General features: G+C 40.2%; 1 protein-coding gene across 1 annotated transcript in view; it reads left to right on the plus strand.

The window, feature by feature from the left end:
• Nucleotides 1–26,345, plus strand: part of LOC126416261 (1-phosphatidylinositol 4,5-bisphosphate phosphodiesterase classes I and II) — a 395,393-nt gene that overhangs the window by 254,283 nt on the left and 114,765 nt on the right. The window contains exon 13 of the mRNA XM_050083891.1: nt 11,498–11,686. Coding sequence (XP_049939848.1) covers nt 11,498–11,686 — 189 coding nt within the window. The remainder of the gene's footprint in view (nt 1–11,497; nt 11,687–26,345) is intronic.

Raw genomic sequence — 26,345 nt, forward strand, 5'->3', positions numbered from 1 at the left:
GTAGGCTGCTGTTGGATCCAGACCTGGACCCAGTTACACACTATGTTGTTGATTGTGAATCGTTGTCAATCGATGTCCACAAATAGCTTGTTTTAGTGGTCCAAAGTCACATGGTGAAATGTCAGGACTGTACGGTGGATGTTCCAGCATTTCCCACCGAAACTGCTCCAACGTTGTTATCCAATGATGAACATCTTCTTCCAGTGACTCATGCCACTCACGAAATCATTTGTGCAATTCCACAACACTTGAATGACTCAGACTGTACTCACTGTACCCAGCCTTCATCCATCGGTACATTTCATGGCCTCCAACTCCCTCCACTGCCAAAAATCGAATCACTCCTCGTTGTTTCTGCTTATTCGCCTGCATGTTTGGTAGTGAAGAATAACTTGTGTGACTATCTTCTTTTCGGCGTGAAACCGCACTGCCGCTATGCAACATCAAATGATGCGCATGAGCCAGCCCCTCCACCAATAGATGGCGCCACCATACCCACAGTTACATGGTGCCACCTTACATGTAAGGCAAAGTTAGGCACACTGACCAGATTTCATTTGAATGAACCTCATAGAAGAATTTCATGATTCACAAAAGCCCTTGATAGATCACAAAATATCCCAATGGGTGATGTTCAGTTATTCAGAGAATTTACTATTTGATCAGTGAAAGCTTATATATACAGCATTTTTTGTTGAAAAGTCTTTCTGGACACCAAATTTACATTTTGTTAGTACTTCATTTTTACAAATATGTGAAGCTACTAATGAATACAGTACTTTTTCATGAATTTTGGATAAAGCTGATAGAAGTGAGATTGGATGGTAGTTGTTAGCATCAGACCTATCCCCTTTTTTATCCAGTGGTTTAACAATAGCATGTTTTAGTCTGTCTGGAAAAATGCGCTGTTTCAAAGAGCTGCTACATATGTGGCTGAGAATCCCATTTTTCTGTTGGGAATGAACTTTTAGTACTCTGGGAAATGCCATTAATTCCATGCAAGCTTTTACGTTTGAGTGAATTTATTACTTTCCTAATTTCAGTAGGGGAGATGGGTTGAATTTCAGTTTCATCAAATTGCTTAGGTGTTGCCTCTTCCATACACAGCATTGCATTGTCTAATGAGTAGCTGGATCCTGTTTTCTCTACAACATTTAAAAATGATTATTAAAAATATCCCCCCCATGAACCATGGGCCTTGCGGTTGGTGGGGAGGCTTGCGTGCCTCAGCGATACAGATAGCCGTACCGTAGGTGCAACCACAACGGAGGGGTGTCTGTTGAGAGGCCAGACAAATGTGTGGTTCCTGAAGAGGGGCAGCAGCCTTTTCAGTAGTTGCAAGGGCAACAGTCTGGATGATTGACTGATCTGGCCTTGTTACAATAACCAAAACGGCCTTGCTGTGCTGGTACTGCGAACGGCTGAAAGCAAGGGGAAACTACACCCGTAATTTTTCCCGAGGGCATGCAGCTTTACTGTATGAGTAAATGTTGATGGCGTCCTCTTGGGTAAAATATTCCGGAGGTAAAATAGTCCCCCATTCGGATCTCCGGGCGGGGACTACTCAAGAGGATGTCATTATCAGGAGAAAGAAAACTGGCGTTCTACGGATCGGAGCGTGGAATGTCAGATCCCTTAATCGGGCAGGTAGGTTAGAAAATTTAAAAAGGGAAATGGATAGGTTGAAGTTAGATATAGTGGGAATTAGTGAAGTTTGGTGGCAGGAGGAACAAGACTTCTGGTCAGGTGACTACAGGGTTATAAACACAAAATCAAATAGGGGTAATGCAGGAGTAGGTTTAATAATGAATAGGAAAATAGGAATGCGGGTAAGCTACTACAAATAGCATAGTGAACGCATTATTGTGGCCAAGATAGATACGAAGCCCACACCTACTACAGTTGTACAAGTTTATATGCCAACTAGCTCTGCAGATGACGAAGAAATTGAAGAAATGTATGATGAAATAAAAGAAATTATTCAGATTGTGAAGGGAGACGAAAATTTAATAGTCATGGGTGACTGGAATTCGAGTGTAGGAAAAGGGAGAGAAGGAAACATAGTAGGTGAATATTGGGGCTAAGAAATGAAAGAGGAAGCCGCCTGGTAGAATTTTGCACAGAGCACAACATAATCATAGCTAACACTTGGTTCAAGAATCATAAAAGAAGATTGTATACATGGAAGAACCCTGGAGATACTAAAAGGTATCAGATAGATTATATAATGGTAAGACAGAGATTTAGGAACCAGGTTTTAAATTGTAAGACATTTCCAGGGGCAGATGTGGACTCTGACCACAATCTATTGGTTATGACCTGTAGATTAAAACTGAAGAAACTGCAAAAAGGTGGGAATTTAAGGAGATGGGACCTGGATAAACTGAAAGAACCAGAGGTTGTACAGAGTTTCAGGGAGAGCATAAGGGAACAATTGACAGGAATGTGGGAAAGAAATACAGTAGAAGAAGAATGGATAGCTTTGAGGGATGAAGTAGCAAAGACAGCAGAGGATCAAGTAGGTAAAAAGACGAGGGCTAGTAGAAATCCTTGGGTAACAGAAGAAATATTGAATTTAATTGATGAAAGGAGAAAATATAAAAATGCAGTAAATGAAGCAGGCAAAAAGGAATACAAACGTTTCAAAAATGAGATCGACAGGAAGTGCAAAATGGCTAAGCAGGGATGGCTAGAGGACAAATGTAAGGATGTAGAGGCCTATCTCACTATGGGTAAGATAGATACTGCCTACAGGAAAATTAAAGAGACCTTTGGAGATAAGAGAATGACTTGTATGAATATCAAGAGCTCAGATGGAAACCCAGTTCTAAGCAAAGAAGGGAAAGCAGAAAGGTGGAAGGAGTATATAGATGGTCTATACAAGGGCGATGTACTTGAGGACAATATTATGGAAATGGAAGAGGATGTAGATGAAGATGAAATGGGAGATGTGATACTGCGTGAAGAGTTTGACAGAGCACTGAAAGACCTGAGTCGAAACGAGGCCCCCGGAGTAGACAACATTCCATTGGAACTACTGACGGCCTTGGGAGATCCAGTCCTGACAAAACTCTACCATCTGGTGAGCAAGATGTATGAAACAGGCGAAATACCCTCAGACTTCAAGAAGAATATAATAATTACAATCCCAAAGAACTCAGGTGTTGACAGATGTGAAAATTACCGAACTATCAGTTTAATAAGTCACAGCTGCAAAATACTAACACGAATTCTTTACAGACGAATGGAAAAACTAGTAGAAGCCAACCTCGGGGAAGATCAGTTTGGATTCCGTAGAAACACTGGAACACGTGAGGCAATACTGACCTTACGACTTATCTTAGAAGAAAGATTAAGGAAAGGCAAACCTACATTTCTAGCATTTGTAGACTTAGAGAAAGCTTCTGACAATGTTGACTGGAATACTCTCTTTCAAATTCTAAAGGTGGCAGGGGTAAAATACAGGGAGCGAAAGGCTATTTACAATTTGTACAGAAACCAGATGGCAGTTATAAGAGTCGAGGGACATGAAAGGGAAGCAGTGGTTGGGAAGGGAGTAAGACAGGGTTGTAGCCTCTCCCTGATGTTGTTCAATCTGTATATTGAGCAAGCAGTAAAGGAAACAAAAGAAAAATTCGGAGTAGGTATTAAAATTCATGGAGAAGAAATAAAAACTTTGAGGTTCGCCGATGACATTGTAATTCTGTCAGAGACAGCAAAGGACTTGGAAGAGCAGTTGAATGGAATGGACAGTGTCTTGAAAGGAGGATATAAGATGAACATCAACAAAAGCAAAACAAGGATAATGGAATGTAGTCTAATTAAGTCGGGTGATGCTGAGGGAATTAGATTAGGAAATGAGGCACTTAAAGTAGTAAATGAGTTTTGCTATTTGGGGAGCAAAATAACTGATGATGGTCGAAGTAGAGAGGATATAAAATGTAGGCTGGCAATGGCAAGGAAAGCGTTACTGAAGAAGAGAAATTTGTTAGCCCTCAATTTCTTAAGTATGTAAGCACATACAAAAAAAAAACATTTGACAAAATAGTTAAACTAGCAAAACGTACTGCAAATAACGACTTCATTTCAAATGCAAAAAACAAATCAAAAGCTGTTTGGTCTGTTATAAGAAGTGAAGTTGGCAGTGAGGCAGAGAGAAAATGCCCTTCTAAAATAGTGATAAATGGTAGAGCTGTTACAGAACCCAGTGCCATTTGTGAATCATTCAATGACTTTTTCATAAACTGTAACAAATTTGGTGACTGTTCACCACCAAATACAAAGCCCAATATGACAGATAGCAATTGCACATGTTTTAAGTTTTCTCATGTTTCCATCTCAGATGTCATCAAAATCATAATGTCCCTAAAAAATTCAAAATCTGCGGGGTGGGATGAGGTCCCCACTGAAATAATAAAAATAGTCCGTCACAGTATTGCATATCCACTCTCTTTCATAATCAACCAATCATTTGATGAGGGATGTTTCCCAGATCGATTAAAATATGCAGAAGTTCGGCCCATACACAAAAAAGGCAAACAAGATGAATTGGGCAACTATAGGCCAATCTCACTGTTACCAATTTTCTCAAAAATATTTGAAAGAGCTGCATGTGATCAGATTGAAAATCACAATTCATCTAACAGCATTATCTTAGGCAATCAATATGGTTTCAGAAAAGGCTGCAGCACAATCCATGCAATAAATGAATTAGTCACAAAAGTCAGCAGATGTCTTGATGATAGAATGTGTGTGTCAGGCATCTTTTGTGACCTGTCCAAAGCCTTCGACACAGTAAATCATGACCTGCTTCTCCAAAAATTGGCACGCTATGGTTTTCAAGGCAAATCTCTTAGCTGGATGTCATCATACTTGGCAAACAGATAACAAAGAGTACTTATTAACATCAACGACAAGAAATTTCTCTCTGGCTGAAAAAACACTCAATTAGGTGTTCCACAAGGCTCAATATTAGGGCCACTGCTTTTTCTATATTATATTAATGATATGCCATGTCAGGTCCAGTCTGACACTATCCTCTATGCAGATGACTCAACAGCTGTAGTCTGTTGTAAAAATGAGGTAGACCTAATTCGTCATATTGAACAAACACTTGGGGAAGTGGAGGCATGGGTCAAAAACAGTAACTTGACAAAAACAGAAATTGTTCATTTTACCACAAAACAATCTGCACAGTCTATAAGTGAAATAAGGTGTATGGACAAAAAATTAGAGACTGCAGACTGTGTCAAATTCCTTGGCGTGTTAGTCAATAAAAACCTGTTATGGAGTCGCCATGTGGACAACATACTGGGTCGACTGAATAGCCTTGTATATATTATGAATATCTTGTATAGTATTACTGATTTAGCTGTAAGAAAAACTGTATATAATGCATATTTTGTTTCAGTCATTAGGTATAGTATAATTTTCTGGGGGTCTGAAAAAACAAATTTACTTAGAGCTTTTAGACTACAAAAAAGAATCATCCAGGCAATGGTGGGAGCAAAACCAAAGCAACACTGCAAACCTTTATTTGTAAAACTGGATCTAATGAGCATTCCAAGCATATACATCTATGAAACTCTCACTTTCACGAAAAGAAACCCACAACTTTTTGAGGGCAACTTCTTCTTGCATCAATATGATACAAGACATAGAACGAGCTACATGTTACCTACCCACCATTTAAAATCATATGAAAAAACCCCATACTATATGGGCATGAAATTTGTAAATAAAATATGGAAAGATATGGATGACCCAAATGTAAAAGGCACCAAAAGAGACCTGGAAAAATATCTGAAAGATAAATGTTACTATAGTGTAGAAGATTTCATGAATGGTAACAATGCATTATAATTGTAATTAAAATAACTCTTTGAAGATGTTACACCATGTATATTATTAGTTTATTGTATTTTTAGTATTGTTATATATAGTGTAAAAACTGACAAGTCACCTATGTCACAATCTTTGATTGTATAAGGCATGTTATGTGATAATAAAAATTGAATTGAATTGAATTGAATTGATTTAAGTGTCAGGAAGTCATTTCTGAAAGTATTAGTATGGAGTGTAGCCATGTATGGAAGTGAAACATGGACGATAACTAGTTTGGACAAGAAGAGAATAGAAGCTTTCGAAATGTGGTGCTACAGAAGAATGGTGAAGATTAGATGGGTAGATCACATAACTAATGAGGAAGTATTGAATAGGATTGGGGAGAAGAGAAGGTTGTGGCACAACTTGACCAGAAGAAGGGATCAGTTGGTAGGACATGTTCTGAGGCATCAAGAGATCACCAATTTAGTATTGGATGGCAGCGTGGAGGGTAAAAATCGTAGAGGGAGACCAAGAGATGAATACACTAAGCAGATTCAGAAGGATGTAGGTTGCAGTAGGTACTGGGAGATGAAAAAGCTTGCACAGGATAGAGTAGCATGGAGAGCTGCATCAAACCAGTCTCAGGACTGAAGACCACAAGAACAACAACAACATTAAAAATATTTTCTACTTCTGATTTTTTGTTGACTAACTTTTCATTGGGTTTGATAGAAATACAGTCTTCCTGTTCTCTTGGTTCCACTGTTTTCCTTTTAACAATATTCTGAATTGTTTTAATTTTATTATCAGTGGTGCTAATCTCTGACATAATGCACATACTTCTGGACATTTTTATGACTATTCTTAATGCAATGCAGTAGTTTTTATAATGATTGACTGTTTCTGGATCATGACTCCTTCTAGCTATAACTTATGTTTCCCTTTTCTGTTTACAAGATATTTTTATCCCTTAAGTAAGTCATGGCTTTTTAGATGGTTTCTTGCAATCATATTTCACTATTTTCTCAGGGAAACTGTTTTCAAATATACTTACGAAAGTATCATGAAATAGGTTAAATTTTAAACTGGCATCAGGTTCCGTGTACACCTCATCCCAGTCTTAACTGTTGCAAGCTTTCCCTGAAATCGTTAATTGAATTAACTATTTTGGAGGGAGGAAAACCAGAAGATGTTCTTAAAGAAGGGGAGAGGTGGTGGAGAGACAGATGAAGATGGAAGTCCTTTATTAACGAGCCAACTCAAGAATGTGGAAACAATTAGTGAATCAAAAGGAGGAGATGAAATTGAAATTCACGAAGCTATCAAAACTCTTAAAAACAATAAAGCAAGTGGAGGAGACTTGATTACACCAGAATTATTGAAATGATCAGATAAGAGATCTAAACTAGCTTTTTGAAAACATTTGGAAAACATTAAACATTCCAGAAGCATGGAAAATAGCATTAATCCACCCAGTACATGCAAAGGGAAACAAATAGAAAAGTCAACAATTACAGATTACTTCTACCATTGGCATACAATATAGTATTAAATGTCAGGTGGTTTTTGAAATGGAAGATCCTGTGCAGAACTGGTTATTAACTTTGAGTCAGTAATTCACTTCAGGAACCAGAAAATTTATAATAGTATTGTTTAGTGATTACAATAAAATGTTTGATCCTGTAGACAGAGGAACAGTAGATAAAGTCATTAGAGAATTTGGTGTTAAAGGAAAATCACCAAACACAAGTCAAAGATTCTAACAAATATGATATCTAAATTTAAATTCATGGGAGAAATAGCTAAGCCATTTGAAATGTGTTAGACAAGAAGAAGGCTTATCACCTACACTTTTTAACGTGTTTTTTCAAACAATTATACAGCAGAATGGGCTAGAAAAATTTGTTGAGGTTGTAAGCATTAGATAATGAAGAGGGCCTATAGTTCAATTAAAATACCACCAACAAGAAATACATCTTTAGAAATACAAATGGCATTCAAAAAGTTTTGCTCAGTCATCTCTAACTTTTTTATGTTTTGCAGGAGCGGAATGAAATTCTTTGTGAACATACCTGGAACATTTAGCTATACATTGAACTTATTTAGTGTAGCCTCCATCAGCTGTGACGCATCTGGCCCAATGTTCTTTCCATGATGTAAATGCACTTTGGTAAAATTATGGGGATTGACTTTTACACCATCGCTTGACACAGGAAATAAGGTCTTTCTCCCTATCAAATGTTTTACCACCCAGGTGGGCCTTCAGACGACCAAAGTGGTAAAAATCAAATGGAGCCAAGTCCGGCCTGTAGGGATTTTCTCCTGCGTCATAAGGGCTGTATGGGGTTTGGCATTGTCATGGTGTACTCTGATGATCTGACCCTGAAGCTGTGGTCTGTGGGTCTTGATTGCACGTCACAGCTTGTCCAATGACAAACAGTAATGGTCGAGGTTAATTGGGGAGCCGGGCTCCAAAAGGTCACTGAAAATGACACCACACTGATCCCAAAAGGAAGAGGTCATCACCTTTCGGCCTGCTGTTTGTGAAAGTCATGGTTTCTTCTTCTGAGGGGAACCCGGATGACACCACTCCATGGATTGGGTTTTCCTCTCAGGTTCGGACCAAAACAACCATGTTTCATCCTCGGTAATGACGCTGTCAAAACACTGTTTCCACTCTTCTGTAAAGGTCTTCGTGAGACCCTTGCACACGTTCTTCCTCATCATTTTCATTTCTCTTGTCAATAATCTAGGCACCCAATGTGCACAGATTTTTCTGTACCCTAGTGACTGTACCACTGATACCACACTACCCAATGACAAACGAGTCATTTCAGCAAGCTGTCGTGTCATCACACATCTGTCTGTCATTTTGGATGCTTTGATCAGTGGTCTCATTATTCACATCACTCACTGCTGTCAATGGTCTACCACATTTTGGATTTTCCAGCAGAGAGAAATCACCTTCTTTAAACCTCTGCAACCACTGCTGGATACTGCTCCGATCCACTGTGTCCTCCTCATAAACAGGGAGAAACTTCCTGTAAATCGATGTGGCAGAGTCATCGCCGGTCTTGAAGAGGAACTCCATCACCGACCGTTATCGCAACCAGACAGCTACTTCACGCTCCATTATGGCTCACCTGTAAATCAAAGAAAATACTTTTATATACCAACTTATAGCTAAATGTTCCAAGTATGATCACAAAAAATTTCATTCTCCTCCTACAAAAAATTTAAAAAAATTAGAGACGACTGTGCAAAACTTTTTGAACACACTTTGTACAAAACTTATCACCATACCAGAATAGTAAGATGCTTATATGCATTTCAATGCTTAATGATGGAGTAGAAGACGGACGGAATAAATATATAGGACTTGCAGGACAGATTTTTAGAAAAATATGGGTGCAGTACAAACAATAGATAGTTGGAGAATGAGAAGAAATGAGGAGATGTACCAAAATATACAGAAAGTATCATAAGTCATGCCAAAATGATGGTTAAAATTTTTTGGTCACATCTACTAAATGAATGAGAACATACTGTCAAAACAAATATTCCTTTATTTCTGGAATAGGAAGTCAACAGTAGTGTGAATTACAGTAAAAAGAAAAGAACTGAAAAGAAATGACACCAAAGAATAAGAAATAACTGAAAGAAACTTTTTTTAAGAAAAGAATACTAGATTTAGAAAATTCTCAAGGCATAATAAATAAGAAACCGGGAAAATCATGGACAGAAGGAGGGAGAAGACAGCATGATGAGGGGATGCAGTAGTACTATAAAGATAGAAACAACAAAGAAAGAAGATGAGCTGAAAATTGATTTTGTGTGTCTTGGTTGACCAGTGTAATGATTTTTTAAATTTTATTTTTTAAACACCAATCCAAATGAAACTGAACCCCCTAAAAACAGCTGTGGTGGAAATGGTGATTACACATTCAAATCATTGGCCACCATCAAATGCACTGAGTACTTCTTCATTTTGGTAGCAAGTGTTGCATTCACTAAAAATACACAGCCAAATAGAGATGCTGTAGATTACTTGTACAGACACTACATGCACTGCCAATAGACTTTTCATACAAATATATTACATAGGCTCTCATTTGGCAACATACAGCATGAAATTGGAAATCCCAATCAATTAGAAAGAAAATTAGAAATGTACTTAATTAGCCATTCGTCCTACAAATTGCTGAATAGCTAGGTTCAAGTATTGTAAACCTCTGTTAGCTACACTGCAAGTAGCGGTGATCATTGCAAGTAGTAATATATTGTAAACAGGACTTTGTATTTACTCGTATGAGTAGCTATTTTCTTTGAAAAATACTGCTGCAATCTTGTAAATCTTAAGCTGTCAATAGGAGATAAACTGTAGCTGTTTAATGTAACTTAGACGGCACCAGCTTTTTCACAGTAGTAGCTTTCTGTCTGATTTAATTGGTTAAATTTAGCTGCCATAAGCACAAACAGCGTTAAGCAAGATAGTGATGCTTTACAACTAGTACAGTGTGCAGGTTAAGTTTCGATTACTTGACTCTTTTTTGTTAATGTATACTTTGATGCATTCCACATATTGGAATGTGCTCTCTTTCTTATTGGGATCTACAGAAGCCAGTAGTCATAATATTTGTTTAGTTCATAGAAGTAGGTTACAGAGGCAGCTTCTGCGTGCTAATGAATAACTTGTCTTGTTCCTGATTCCTGAAGACTTTCCATTATGATAGGATCTACCCATGTGGCATGTGAATGAATAGGAGAGGAACTAGGTTGTGAATATGACCCTTTTGATGTCATATGAAATCAATATTGATTTTTATGAGTAATGGAAAATCTCATATAAAGATGTGAAACAAATACTAACAAAGAGATAGAGGGGCTGGCCAGTACTTACCTCAGCTCAGTACAGCCGATAGATACACAAAACAGAACAGAAAATTTACGTTCCTAGCTTTCGGAACTTTGTTCCTTGATCAGGGAGGAGAGAGGGGAAAGAAAGAGAAGAAGGGAAAGTGGATTCAGTTACTCACAACCCAGGTTATGAAGCAACAGGGAAAGGAAAACAGGGAGGGTAGCAAGGATGGAGGCATGGTTGTCAGAGGAAAGCCAAAGATATTCTACTGTAAGTACTGTGCCAGCTTCAAACCAAAGAGGATGCATACAGAAGTAAAGAGGTATATAGTATAAAGATAAACACAAGTATGTAGGATGAAAAGATGTGTGAATGGCTCAAGAGGAAAGGGAAAGAGGAGAAGACTGAAGAGTAAATGGGAGTGAGGTTGTTTTAACATAGGTTCAGTCCAGGGCGGTGGCAGGATGAAAGGATGTGTTGGAGTGCAAATTCCCATCCCTGCAGTTCCGAGGGACTGGTGTTGGGTGGGAGAAGCCAAATGGCACTTGGCCGAAAGCTAGGAACGTAAATTTTCTGTTCTGTTTTGTGTATCTATCGGCTGTACTGAGCTGAGGTAAGTACTGGCCAGCCCCTCTATCTCTTTGTTAGTATTTGTTTCACAATATTGTTTTTTAATATTTCATGATTTGAATTTAACTACAATGCAAGGAACTTACTGCAGCTTGTTTTATTTATATGATTCTTTTTCCTTGTGTCTGGTGTTTTCTCAACTTAGTGTGCTGAGAATGATCTAAACCTTTAATAATATTTCAGATGACGACGATGATGAGAGCAGCAGTGCTGATGAAATAGAAGATGATGTTGCAGAAGAAACAAAGGGTTTACATGATAAGATTCCTGCTGAGAAAGCAGCTGCTCAAGAGACTGAGGCTGGTGCTGAAATATCAGCATTGGTCAATTACGTTCAACCAGTACACTTCTCGTCCTTTGAAAATTCTGAAAGTAAGCATCTTTTTAATATCTATGTATATTTGACCAAATATGAAAACTTTTATTGCTGTTTGTAATACAATGGTAGTTTTCTTAGTGCAGAGCTAAAAATATTGAAATGTTACAGAATAATTTAGCAGATATTACAAATACCCTTTTAAAAATTTATTCTAGCTCTTCCAGATCCTAAATGCATAAAATACAGCCAGCTTGTTTCTGAACCATCAAAAAAGAGAAAAGGGAGAGTAAATATCAATCTCAGCCCAGGAATTAGCATACTCAGTTCAGAAGAAATAGCCTCAAAGTTCTGTTTGAAGACAAACCTTAACAAAACATAGAAATAGGCTGAGAAGTTCCTTAAATTTTCAGATTAACCAGGTCTGCTCTTGAATAGTGACCTAAGTACATTTTTGCAGAACTGGTGAGTGATGCATCAGTGACATGAAGTGGTGTTGAATCATGGAAAGAAGAATAGAAAAGAAGAAAATTCCAGCAATTACACAGCCAAGATTCAATAGGAGAGAAACACAATTGGATATAAAAGTAATAACAGGAAAAGAATAAAAGCAGTAGAATGACTGTTATAGTGATTGGAAGATGTGTACAGTAGGAAGAAAAAGACAACATGTAAGATAATGCTGTCATGTTGAATGGCCAGTGAAATGAAAGAAATAGAGTAATTTGGATGGGGTAGCAAAATAAATAGAAGAGGAATGAGAACTGTGAATGATTTGGGATGCAACAAATGTAAAACCAATCAAAATAAAAATTTTCTTTGGAATGAAAGCTCCCCAACTTCATCCCAAAAAACTAGTTGCAGGTGGTGGTCAAGTTCAGGTTGTTGTTTAACTTTTTCATTGAACATGGGTTAGTAGTGCTGATCTGGTAGTAGTTGCTACTCTCATATGTCACAATGTCACATAGTATTGCCCATTTAGAAAGCTACATCAGTAATCAGTATTGTTACATTTGAAAGATAAATTATTCCACTGAACTACAGAGATAAACTTGAACTTGCTTTTTTTATTTCTTTTCATGAGGAAAAGATAATGTAAGATGCGACTGAAAGTATGAGGAAGGTACTGGAGCCAGAACAGATTCAGTCTTGTCGTGTGTGGGGCAAATCTTCCTTTTGTAAATTTGTTTCAGGCCAGGATTCTCAATTGGACTGCTGTCTTGAGCAGCCAGAGCTGCATCAATTGTCTCCAGAGAGAGACTTAAGTACAGTGAGGATTGTCCAAACAACATTTGTTGGAACACACCTATGACAAGATTGGAGGACTCTACAATACAAACTTCTTTTTGATTTCAAGAATAATAAACATGTTAAATAGTGTAATCCTATATTTTAAGACAAATGAAATGAAAAAAAAGTATTCCAAAAGCAACTATGGCATGTTGCAAAGAAATGCATATTGCACATTCTGAAATATACTGTATCTCATTGTGGATGCATGTAATGGGTAGAAAGCTTTGAAATGATATTTATAAAACCCAAGTCAGAAAATGACTAGATGTTGGGAGAATGACCCGATCATCTACTGAATACATGATCAACTGCTCTTTGGAAGATAAAGCTCTGTGGAACAACTTTTGCTTGAAAGAAGGAATCAAAGTGAGTTACTAGTCAGAGACCACTATCTTGTAGCTGAAAATAGGAAATCAGACTGAAGAAATGAAGCTGGAATGAACACGTAGTAAAAGATTAGATCATATAAACTGAAATAGTTGTTGTAAAACATTGATAACATATGTATGTAAAAAATACCCTAGAAGTATGAGTGTAATTCAGGACAAAAAGAGATGGATGTAAGTAATGCCTTTCCATTCTTGTAAGATCAAAAATAATACTGACTCTTTTTTTATAACAATCATATATTCAACATAAGTCAACATTTATTAAATTCCATAGGAAGTGTTATACGGATATTTCAAATAATCCTTCCTTCTCAGTTTCATTTTGTTAGATGAATGTACATCACTGCTAATAGTCTATAACTAGCTGGTGCTGATTTTGCTTCTTTTTATTGTGACAGCTGTGATGGCCAAAGGCAAAGAGATGTACCATCAAGTTACAAAATATTCAGTATTAGGACTTGATTGACAGCTGAACAATGTGTAAATAAAATTAAGAGCATTTTAATTGATACTCAGGTGATGGTTGGAAAGATGAAAGTCTCAGGAAATTTGAAAGATGTGTACCATATTTAGTTGTACATATCGATATAAACAAAACAAAACAGAAGTTATCTGGAACTTGATGAAGTTGCTCACCATGATAAAGAATGTATCGCACCAATCCATCAACATTGTACCATAAAAGCTAATGCAGTAGTATGTTTTAAGGACACTTTGGATACATATGGTTCAATGAAGATCATTAATAACATATTAATGGGTAATATTGTGATGGAAAAAAAGGAATTGAATATAAAGATCTGTATGAGTTAGATTATGCTCAGGCAATTATCCAAAATTTCAGCCAGTAATTGTCCTTTTTCTTTTACTTATCTGCTTCTCAGGGCCTAAGTAGCCAGTAAATTATTCCCATGTGAATAGTTCACCAGGTTTCAATGGAAATAGAGCAACCAAAGGTATGGTAATGAGCAAGTGAATGTAATGGTGTGGAGAATGTGCAAAGATGCTCAATTTCTATGCAGTGAACAACTTAACAGTGTTGGCACAGCCTTAGTCCTCCCAAAAAAACTACTATATGTACACATCTACATTCACAGCATTAGTATACTCTTTCCTAAGTTTTTGACTGTGAATGGTTGTAATGACAATGATAGAACAAAGATAACAATTGTATTTTTATGGGAGGACTTAAATAAAAATTTTAAGGAGCTTCACTCATAAAGATAGTAATTTCTCATTCTTGAAAGAATTTATTATAATAATGGAAAATCAAGACTAACCTCCACATATACTATAAAGTGCAGTCCAATATTTAGCGAGACAGGGGGTTGGAGTAGACCAGAACTGAATCTGTACACTGAGGTAACGTCCATTGGCTGCTACACAGGCCAGCCTCAATGTTGTTTCCCACACTTGTTTAGACAAATGCTGGGCTGGTGCCCAACTTCTGCATCAGAGAATCTGATAAGCAAACAGTTTAAATATGATAACATACACAACAAAGTTTACGTGATTCACGGACAGATGACACAGCCTTTCCACACTTATGTTACTTTGACATCTGTGGCATCATGAAGAACATCCACTCTCAAAGTTAAATAACAATATAAAATTTGCCAAGTCCTGGGAATGGGGCCCCGTACTAGATATGATAAATGCTAGGGAAAAAAAAGAATAAGAATGGAAAAATCCTGAGTACAAATAGTGATAGCAGAAAAGGCATCCAATCAGCATACAGAGAAAATACTGAGAAGCGGATGGGCTCATAAGTGAGGTGCTAGTCATTGAAGTCCAGCTTTTGAACTCGAATTGATCAAAGGACACACACACACACACACACACACACACACACACACACACACACACAAATTGCTGCAATCTAACTGGAATGAGTAGTTGTATTTGGGAGAGTGGCTTAAGTGCAAATGAGGTTGGAGAGAAATAGGTACAGGGATGAATAGTCGAGAGCAGGATAAGAATATGGGTTTCAAGAGCTCTTGTAGTTGCAAGTAAGGATGCTGACATGTTGTATATAGGAAGGTTTTAGTGGCTGTACATAGAGGACACAAGTGTGAGAAAGGATCTAAGGAGTAAAACTCTGAATGCAAAAAGACTGTTACTGTAATATTTAAATTCTTTTATTCCTTTTTGCCATTTTGTTGAAAACAGTGCATGCTTGTTGCTTTCTTCTTTCCAAAAATCAAACTTGTATTTTTCCATTTTATTTATGATGGTTAATGACCTTAGTCTTACTCAAGTTATTGTTAGTTGTATTTTCTAGGAGATATATCTAGGTGCATGCTTCTTCATAATCTTTTGTGGAGTACTACAATACCATGTGTAGTAAGTCGGCAGCATAATTTTATTCCATTTGACTTTTCTGTAGAAGTTTTTCACTTAATTTTGTAGTTTTTCAGTTTTGTCTTGTAGAATGTTCCTGTTCATGTAGGATACTGTTCTTTCAGTTGTAGCCAAATCAAGCTCGAATACTGAATAAAAATCTACACATGGTAGCATGTAAAACATGTCAAAGAGAAACAGACAACTCTAAATGAACAGGTAAAGCTTAAAATCCTAGATGAAGTGGACAATATTACAAATTCTAGATGAAGTGGACAATACTACAAAGAAAACACCCATTTTAGAGCTGTTTGTAATTCCCAAATCTACTTTATCCATGATAAGAATCAAGAAAAAATCAGTAATGGTGCTGCATCAGGTTCCAGGAAAAAATCCAAATGATTTTGTAGTGCAAAGTATGAAAACATCAAGATGTTACCGCTAGAATGGTTCAATCACATTTGTGCATCTAACATACGTTTAAGTGGTCCTATGATTCAATCAAAAGCAAATGTGATTGCCAAAAATATATGCGTCAGTGAGTTTAGTTGTTCTGCTGGTTGGCTGTGTCAGTTTCAGAAGAGACATTCAGTATCATTTGTGTATCATTTGTGTTGAAGCAAATAAAGTTGATGAAGAAAGTGTGAACAGCTGGTTGCATGATTTTGATGGAGTGAGGGAAAAGTATGCCTCGTGTGATGTGTTCAATATGAACAAAGCTGGGCTTCTGTACAAATTTTTCCAAATTACTCCTGAAATGTAAAAGATGAAAGTATCACAATGGAGGTAGTAGCAAACGATGTATAATTGTTGCCATTGTATGTAATGTGGATGGCAGTGAGAAATTTTGTTCCTGGGTTATCAGTAAGTCCGAGAAGCTGTGTTGTTTTAAAAACATTTGTTTCTTAACCACATCTGGACATGGTCTTTGTGCTGTACCTATCATGCCTTGATTTGCAATTTTGTATTTGATTTGGTGGGGTGGGTGCGGAACAATTCTTCGCAGGTGAGGCTGTCTGTTGTTACCTGTTCGGCTAGTCGTCCTGTGGGACGGCCTCACAGCCCAGATGGCGGGCATAGTTTGTGATGAAATGAACTGTGGTTTGCACCCTGTTCTGGTCACCACAACCCATGGAGTGGCACAGCATGCAGTGTTGCTGCTGAGCGGTGTGGGCGGGGGGAGGGGGGCGGCAGTGTGCATCTGTGCTTCATGCTATTGTGGTGGCTGTGCTTTGCACAATGTGTACATTGTGCTGCAAATTTGATAATTTTCACGACAGGGTGAGAGTGGCCTATGCTCTTCCTCAGGGGTTGGGTTGTCTCCATACCAAATTTCATCAACATCAGGTCAGCAATTTAGTCGGAGAATGTAATAGAGTTGCTTTAAGTTTTAAATACATAAATATGGAGACTTTACCTGGCTTCTACTCTCACCATAAGAAAGCTTGAGTCACTGGCTCATCATTTTGCATGTGACTTCTTTGTCTCAACAGTTGAATGGCTGTCCAAAACAGACATATTCTTCTTACATCAGACAGATGTGCTGCCCATAACATACAGGATCTGAACTTACCCAACATAAAGGTTCAGTTCTTTTCTACCAAATGCGACAAGCAATCTTCAGCCCGTGGACCAAGGAATAATTTCTCTCATGAAGAGAGCTTATTGTAAGCGACTTTTAAGAGCTGCAATTTGTGCTGCTGTAAACAATACTGTGACCCCAAATTGGAATCTGCTTGCCGCAGTAAAAGCCATCACAACAGCCTGGAACTCTGTGTCGCCACATCATGTACAGAACTGCTTTAACAGAGCCTGGAGACATATTAACACTGGAGATGTCTGTGAGTTAGACAGTGCCAATTCACCTGATGAATGGAGAGTTCCTCAAGACATTGTGAATCCTTGGATTAGTTTCGAAGAATTCATTTGTGCAAGCAACAGTATTGCTGTATGTGCCTCTGTGGAATCTGATGTGCCAAAAGCTGTGACTGAGGTGCAAGAAAGTGAGGAGGAGGAGAATACAGACACCATTCCACCTACCAATCAGGGGATGTTTAAAGCCTTGGACAATTTAGAATTATTTGCTTCTACATTCAACATCACTGTTGGGTTTATGGATGCTACAATTACAGCTGGTTGAGAAATTACAAGATATTTTGGTTTCTGTGAACATCAGTGGACCATGCTTGAATTTATTCCAAGAAAATAGTATAATTTGTGAGTATTTGTACTTTTGCAGTCACTTTATAGTGTTATAAGTCTACCATAATGTAAATTGATTGATACTGTTGTGCATTACACATTACTGTACAACTGTACGTACATATCAAATTCTGTGGTTTCACTTGACACAATTTTTTTAACATGAACTCTTGATTTTTCTGTCCCTTCATATTTGTGTCATGCTGTAATATTACAAATGCAAAAGGCTCTCTGACTACTACATTTTCACAAAGCTGCTGAACCAAATTCAGTGAAATTTTGTTTGGAGATAGCTTGAACACTGATGAAGAACTTGGGCTACTTTAGAATGCGTGTAGTACAACGTACTTATTGATTTGGAAAATATTAAGCAAATTAAGGAAAAAATATTTACTCTTTGAAAAGAATATTTACTTTTTGGCTTTTGAACTTTATCATATTTGTGTAAATGCTTTTATTGCTTGATATGTTCTATGTTGTATGATTCAACACAATGAATACAAAGCTTATACAATCCTCAGTCTGTTTAATCCATATTTCCATCCTAATATTATTAAATGTGAAAGTAAATTTGTTATGTTCTCTTGACTGAACTGCTGAACCAGTTTCAAGGCAGTTTGGTATGGAGATGGCTCGGTCCCTGCTTTAGCCACATTAAGGAAATTATTAAATTTATTGCATGGTGTACGCATTGTATAGAGTGTAGTTGCTGCAATGGCATGATGCACGAGGGCATGCTCCTGCCATATTCCCTCCACATCTACATCTACATGTACATCCATACTCCGCAAGCCACCTGACGGTGTGTGGCGGAGGGTACCTTGAGTACCTCTATCACCGCTCAGTGGTGGCATTGTGTATCGCACTGCGTCATGGGTTGGGGTGATTGGAACAGGGTGTGAATTGTGGCTCATTTTATCACAGGTGATGCTTGCCACTAGATTGTGAGGCCATCCTGTGGGATGATTGGCTGGATTGATTGAGACAGACAGCCTCACATCAAGGTGGTGTAGGAATTGTTCCCTACCTAACTTGCCATATTAATTACAAAATTCCAAATTGGTGCTTGATAGGTACAGCACAGGGATCAGTGTCCATGCATGACGAAGAAACAACATGTTTATTTAATGACTGAACTACTACATAAAGTAAACTTGAAAGTGTCTCAAAATTAATAGATATTAGAGAAATTAATAGAATTAATAGATATCAGAGAAAGTCACTTGCCGATGTGACAGCACTAGATCAAAATGTGATGCAGTGGGAACAGTAGACACTGAACAAAGTCACTACCTTGTCCCAGAGTAACCAGCAGCATGAGACAGATTATTATTGATGCAAGGTGCAGAATTAATCATATCTTGTAGAAGAAATTGTCTGGGCAAGATAAGACCAAGACATGCAGTTAACACATGAGCATGCTGGCAGTGACAGGGAGAAATTGGACAGTACTGATGTGGGAATCTATCGGAATGTCTTGTGGCATGAGACACCTATTTACACACTGGGCTGTGTAGCAGGCATAGTCTTAAAACTTCACAATAACTATCTCAGTACAAAGCACTTTCCCATGTCTGTTGCAACATGGGCTTGGGTCCAGAGTTGATTTTGGTGCTGCAAGGAGAAGACCAATACAGAATAAGGCTGGGGTAGTGGAAGCCATGCTATGAACTGAGCTATTATATTGTACCAGTAGCCAGAGACCATAGGTGGGTAACGTGCTGCATCGCAGAATCAACTGCTTGGGGAAGAAGTGAACACATGAAGGAAGAAACTTGCTGCCTTAGCAGTTAGCCACAGCAAGCTAGAAACATACAGAACTGCTAAGCCCAATGTGCAGTTGGTGGCTACCACACAGTTCTCCCTGTGAGAGCAGAATTCAGATGATAAGCGAGGTGATGACAGTGAAAGCTGGTACAAGTGGGAGGTGTGATGAGAGGGGGGGGTGTGGAGGGGGGGTGAGGTGGGTGTTGTACCAGCAGTGAAACCATGGATCCTGGTGTTGATGCTTTGATGCTTCAGGTGCTGCTTGTGTGATGGAGTTGGGCACAGAACATCAGAACACTGGATGTAAGGTACGCACGACACTCGGTTATCTGTTGTCAGTAGTGCGTGTCTGCTGCGTGACAGCAAGTGACAACACAGTACCAGCAGTAAGCATGAGTGATGAGTAATCTGGCAGTGCACGAGGTGGGGGGTGGTGAGCCAGTTTGGCCTGAGCCTGTGTCCAGTGCTGTGCACGCAGGGGTGGGCAGGTACTGGGCATGTATGTCATTACGCAGCTGCGGAGGCAAGAGCACAGCGACATGGAAAGGTGACTGTGAGGAGGGGCTGAGCACGGTGTCTGCATTTGAAAGTTGAAAATGCACGTGCTGGATACTGTGCGCATGAATTTCCAATGCCTACAGTGTAATGACAGGTGGCAGCAGGTCCAGGAATGACTCTGGGAATACATGAAATAATGCTGCTGTGGAAGTGACAGGGGCTGTGGGGGGTGTTGGGGGCGTAATTGGTTGTTGATGGTGGCAGAGGTGAAATTGCTGTGTTGGGCATAGGCTGAATGAGAGGCAGAGGTACAGAGACCTGAGCATCCTGGGCGTTAGGGATGCTGGCACTTGGGTTGTCGATGGCCAATGGGTTTGGGACAGTGCTGGTGGAGCACGGTGGGTTTCCTGTGGTATTGTTGGCTGTAGTGTGATGGGATGGTCTCTTGGGGGTTTCCATGGCAGGGATGCTTGGTGCAGTGTCAGCAGTGGCAATGTGGTGGTGCCACCAGTATCATCAAAGGCACTGCCATTGGCACCAATGTGTGTCTGCAAGATTTTGATGAAATTAGTGGCCAGGCTCAGCCGTTTGAGATCAGGTAGCATATATTGATTGAAATGCTGGATGGTGTGCCATGAATATGCAGAGTAAACGTCTTGGAGTTTCACTTAGGACCTGATGGGGGTTGGAGAAATGTGGAGAAAGTGGTGGCTGGTGAGGGCCAATGCACAGCATGACATGGGTGCATGAGGCAAGGTCACCATGAATGAATGCCCTGCACTTGCATGGTGCCAGTTAGTGGTGGGCAACAGGCAAGCCATACATTCCTGCAGGCTTGCTGATATCAAGCATGACTTCATGCTTGGGCAGGTCATCAAGGTCTAGGAAGTTGCCCAGCACAAGTGGCTGCCACAACAAGGTCAGCAGCTGACATCCCGAGGTCAGCCTTGTGAGTGACGCAGAGACCAACAAGTACCAGTACCAGTGACAGGGTGGCAGTTGACCTGTTGTTCTGGCAAGTGAGAGCGGCCTTCAAGGTATGGTGGAGATATTTCACCATGCTGTTGGTGGTTGGATGTTAGTGAGATGTCAGGCGCAGGTCAATCACACAGAGGTCCTTCAGTACACGAAAAAGGGCACATAAAAATTGCAGTCCATTGTGGCTTGACACGGGCAGCTGAAATGGGCAGTCTACATGGAGACGAAGGCAGTGGCTATCATGGGGGCAGTGATGTCAAGTGCTGACACTGCCTCACTGAGCCAGCTGTAGGCCCAGGTCCTGCAGTCCCTCTGAATGCTTGGCCACACAAAACACTACAACTTTAGCTACTGATAAAATGTGGACTAGCAGAAGGCAGTGGACAGGAACAGACAGGGTGAACCACTGATTGTGTTGCACCAGATGCTGCTGTCTGAGCTGGGGACCAATGTACATTGAAAGTGGAGTCTGGAAGCAGCGTCCTGCCAGAGGCAGGTGAGCTCTGGGTTGTGTTCCAGGGTGATGGTATGTGCCTCGTAGTCCAGGAACAAAGTGATGGCAAAGGTACGGGTGAGGCAGTCAGCAACAATGTTGTCAACTCTGGCAACATGACATACGTCAGTAGTAAATTTGGAGATGAAGGATTGCTGCCAGAACTGATGTGAGGAGCATTGGTAGATGTCTTTAGAGTGGGCAAGCATTATAGGCTTGTGATGTGCATGAAGTGATGGGTTTCCACCAATGGCTAAAAGTATTTGATTGCCTTGTAGATGACAAGAAGCTCTCTGTCACAAACATTTCAGAGCCATTGAGTAGCAGATAGCTTACTGAAGAAGAAAGCAAGCTGCTGTCAGGTGTCACTGACATGCCGCTGTCCGTCTGGTTGGTGTTGACCATGAGGGTGGGCAGGTTGGTGGGGTGGGGCTGTGCGAGAGTGGTAGTGTCTGCCAAGTCATGGTTGGTGACAGAAAATTGTTTTTCACTTGTGGCGTTCATGACACTAGTTTGTTCCCCTTTGTTTTGGGGTTGTGGAGTGCGGCAGTGAGCAGCTCCTATATAGCAGTTGCATTCCCCAGGAGACAGTGGAAGAAATTTAACATGCAAAGGAAGTAGCAGAGGTCCTCAAATATCTCTGGGTGCTGGAAATTGAGTATAGCTTATACCTTGCCAGGCAGGGGCATGAGCTGGTAGCGGAGATGGTATGGCTCAGGAATACCACCTCGCTGGCACTGAAAACACACTTTGCTGTGTTGATTATGATGCTGGCATCCTGGAGGCATTAAAAAATTATGCAGAGGTGCTTGCGGTGTTCATCACTCATTGCAGAGAAAACAAGTATGTTGTCCATGTAGGCGAAACACCAGGGCAAGTCTCGCAAGATTCTATCCAGTACACTGTCATATTTGGGTGGCATTACCAGGACCAAGGGTCATAAAGGCACTTTTGTAGAGCCCAAACGGCATGATGATGGCATCTTTCCGGATGTCCACCGGTACAGTTGGTGTCTGGGTAAAATCTTTGGTGCAGTTGATTATGCTGAAGATTGTAGCCCCAGCCAGCATGTTGTGTACCTGCATAGGAGTGACACCAAGTACAGCCAGGGATGGTGCAGGCATTTAGCTTCCATCAGTCATCACACAGGCGCCAGGAGTCACCCTTCTTCATGGCAAGGTGGAGGACAGATGCCCATGCAGTCTTCAAAGGACACAGCACGCTGGCAACTAGCAGTCATCAAACTAGACCTTGGTGATCTTGAATAATTTGTCCAGCGATAGGGGCCATGGCCAACTGAAGACAGGTGTGCAGGGGGTGGTCTCGAAATAGTGGACAGTTGAGTGGCAGACCTCCTGAAGTGTGCTGGTTGAGTGTGTGTGAACAGGAGATAGCACCAAGAATTCAGCATATGTGTTAGAAAATGCCACCTGCTTCACATTGAAGAAAGCAGCAAAACATGTTACTATTCTTTTCTCTCCTAGTATCGCTGTCTATGAGATGCCAAATGGCAATGTCAGGGAGCAGGCTGTAGTGCCCAATAAACTCCTCTCCGATAATGGGGCCAGTGACTTCAATGATGGTGAAAGTCCAGAGGAGGTCCCATTGCAGGCTGACTTTGAGGACATGATGATGTGTGCCATGGGTGATGATGGGGAGTTTTTCACAGCTGTCATGGAGTGGCTGAGGCAGCAACAGGACCCCATACAAGCTGCCATGGGGAGATCAGTGTTGATCAGGAATGGCATGATACAGTGAGTGTCGCTGTTGAACAGATGTTAGAAGACTGAGCAGCAGCCGGGTGCACCTTACTGCAGTAGCCATTGGGGTTTGGGTAGCAAGAGCAGGGCTCCCTGCAGTTTGCAGTGTCCAGGCTGAAGCTCTAAGCAGAGACTGGCTGTGTCATGAATGGTGTCAGCAGGGCAGTTGGAACTGCAGCGGCGGTAGCCATCATTGCACTGGCAGCCAAGTATGCATGTGCTGTGGTGTTTGGAATCAAGCTGGCTGTGCCACAGTCACCTGCAGTATTGTCATATCATTGCTGATGCAGGTGTAGATACTCCATGCTGGTGGGCACTATCCTGTGGGCAAATAGGGAAGGGAGCGGCTGGTAATGTCATTAGTGTCACATCAAGCTGTGAGTTGGCTGGCAGTGTGGCAGCCAGCTGACGGCTTGGGGTGGGGGTGTGGTTCATGCATGGAGGTCATAGGTAGGGAGGTCAGTGTCTCATGCACCAGGATCCTGTGCACCCTGTCAGTGAGGCTGGCAGTGTCAGTGAGAGGGCTATAAAGCAAGTCAGCCAGGTGTTGTACAGGAACCTGTGGGAAATGATGTGTAGATCCTGGGTCTGACAGAGGGGTGACAACAGGAGGGGGATCGACCATTAGTGTGTTGAGGCTGGGAGGAGTGGCGATGGCAGCAGATGTAGGAACTGGTGCGGGCATGGCGAGCCTGGCACCGGGGCCTGGGCCACTGATGGTCACATCACTGCAAGTTGTGTGTGCATGTCAGCTTTGCAGCATTCTACTTCAGCAGGATGTGTGGCCAAGTTGGCGATAACGCCATGAAGGGCTGGAGCTGGAGCTGCATACAGTGAGGTGTTGGTTGGGCCAGTGGCTGAGGCCACAGTGCTTAGGGTCCCAAGGGGTGAACAAGTGAAACAGATGCAAGGGAAATATCAGTAGCTCATGATGCGAAGCACAGTATTGTCCATAGCATGGAAACATAAGTTGCTGGTGGCGTGTGCACCTGCATGGTACTCCAAATGCACACCTAATGTGATGATCTGGCAAAACATGCCTAATTTGAAAGTTGAGTCACCTGATTCTATCTGTGGGTCATCAATGTAGGAATGTTCCCCAGCCTGACTTGCTAAATTAATTACAGAATTGCAAAATAAGGTATGATAGGTATTGCACAAAGATCAATGTTCAAATGTGGTTAAGAAACAACACATTTATTAAAAGACTGAACTACTATAGGAGAAGAAAGGAAAATGTGAAATGGTCTCAAAATTAACAGATATTGAAGAAAGTCACTTGCTGATGTGATTGCACTACATAAAAGTGACATGCAGTAAGAATAACATACACCGAACAAAGTCACTACTTCATCCTAGAGTATTTACCACCATGACGCTGATTGTTATTTAGCAAGGCGCAGAATTAATTGTCTCTCACAGAAGAAATGGTTTGGGCAAGGACTGAATTAAAGGCACAGGGTTAAGCATGCCAGCAGCGATGGACAGAGCTCATAACTCAGACAGTACACATATGAGCTCTATCACTCACTGATCTATTTATTTATTTATTCCATGTGATCTGATGGTACATAGTGTGTTGCAGATGTCGGAAAATATCATTTAACATTGTTAACATATATTAATGTAAGCCTATAGTATCCTAATGTATTATATTGCTCAATGTTTTCAATTTAACACAAACATCAAGATTACTGTTCTAAGTATTCATTTACAGAGTAAAAACAGTGACACAACAAATATGACTTCATGGCTTTGCTAAATTTTATGTTGTCTTTGATGGACTTAATACTAGTGGGAAGATTGTTGAACAGTTGGAGGCCCATGTGGAATACTCCCTTTTTACACAGTTGAGTGTTTGTACATATAACATGCAGGTTTGCGTTTTTCCTGGTGTTGTGTTCATGTATTTCGTTATTTTTTACGACTCTGGGGTCAGTTGGCACTATGTGTTTTCTGAAGAATTTTAGAGTCTCAAGAATGTAGAGGCAAGCCAGTGTAAGGATTTCCAACTTTCTGAAGATGGGTTTGCAGGAGTCTCTGGGTTTGCTCCCAGTAATAATCCTCATTGCTCTCTTCTGGATTCTGAATGTGCTCAGAGCAGTTGGAGCATTTCCCCAGAATATTACACTATATTTTAGGTGGGCTTGAATGTTAGCGTAGTATGCACTGGTTAATGTTTTCAGGCTAGCACATGTTTTCAGTACACTCAATGCATAACAGCCAGTACAAATCCTGGCATTTACCTTTCCTGTATGTGTATTCCATTTCAGGTTATCTTGAACCCACAGACCTAGGAATTTGAAAACAGTGTCGGTATCTATTGACTGGTTATTTATAGTGACAGATGGCTGAGAGGAATTTGCATTCTCTTCTGTTCCGGTTTTCCCACAGTCCATGTTTCACTACCATACAATGCTGTACTCCAGACGTACATCCTCAGAAATTTCTTCCTCAAATTAAGGCCGGTATTTGATATTATTAGACTTCTCTTGGCCAGAAATTCCTTTTTTGCCATAGCGAGTCTGCTTTTGATGTCCTCCTTGCTCCATCCGTCATTTGTTATTTTACTGCCTAGGTAGCAGAATTCCTTAACTTCATGACCTTAACTTCATGGCCATCGATCCTGATATTAAGTTTCTTTCTGTTCTCATTTCTACTACTTCTTATTACCTTCGTCTTTCTTCAATTTACTCTCAATCCATACTCTGCACACATTAGACTGTTCACTCCATTCAGCAGATCATGTAATCCTTCTTCACTTTCACTCAGGATAGCAATGTCATCAGTGAGTCATATCATTGATATCCTTTCACCTTGAATTTTAATCCCACTCCTGAACCTTTCTTTTATTTCCATCATTGCTTCCACAATGTACAGATTGAACAGTAGGGGCAAAAGACTATGTCCTTGTCTTACACCCTTTTTAATACGAGCACTTCATTCTTGGTCATCCACTCTTATTATTCCCTCTCGGCTGTTGTACATATTGTAT

This window comes from Schistocerca serialis, chromosome 8 (genome assembly GCF_023864345.2).
Source record: "Schistocerca serialis cubense isolate TAMUIC-IGC-003099 chromosome 8, iqSchSeri2.2, whole genome shotgun sequence".
NCBI lineage: Eukaryota > Metazoa > Arthropoda > Insecta > Orthoptera > Acrididae > Schistocerca > Schistocerca serialis.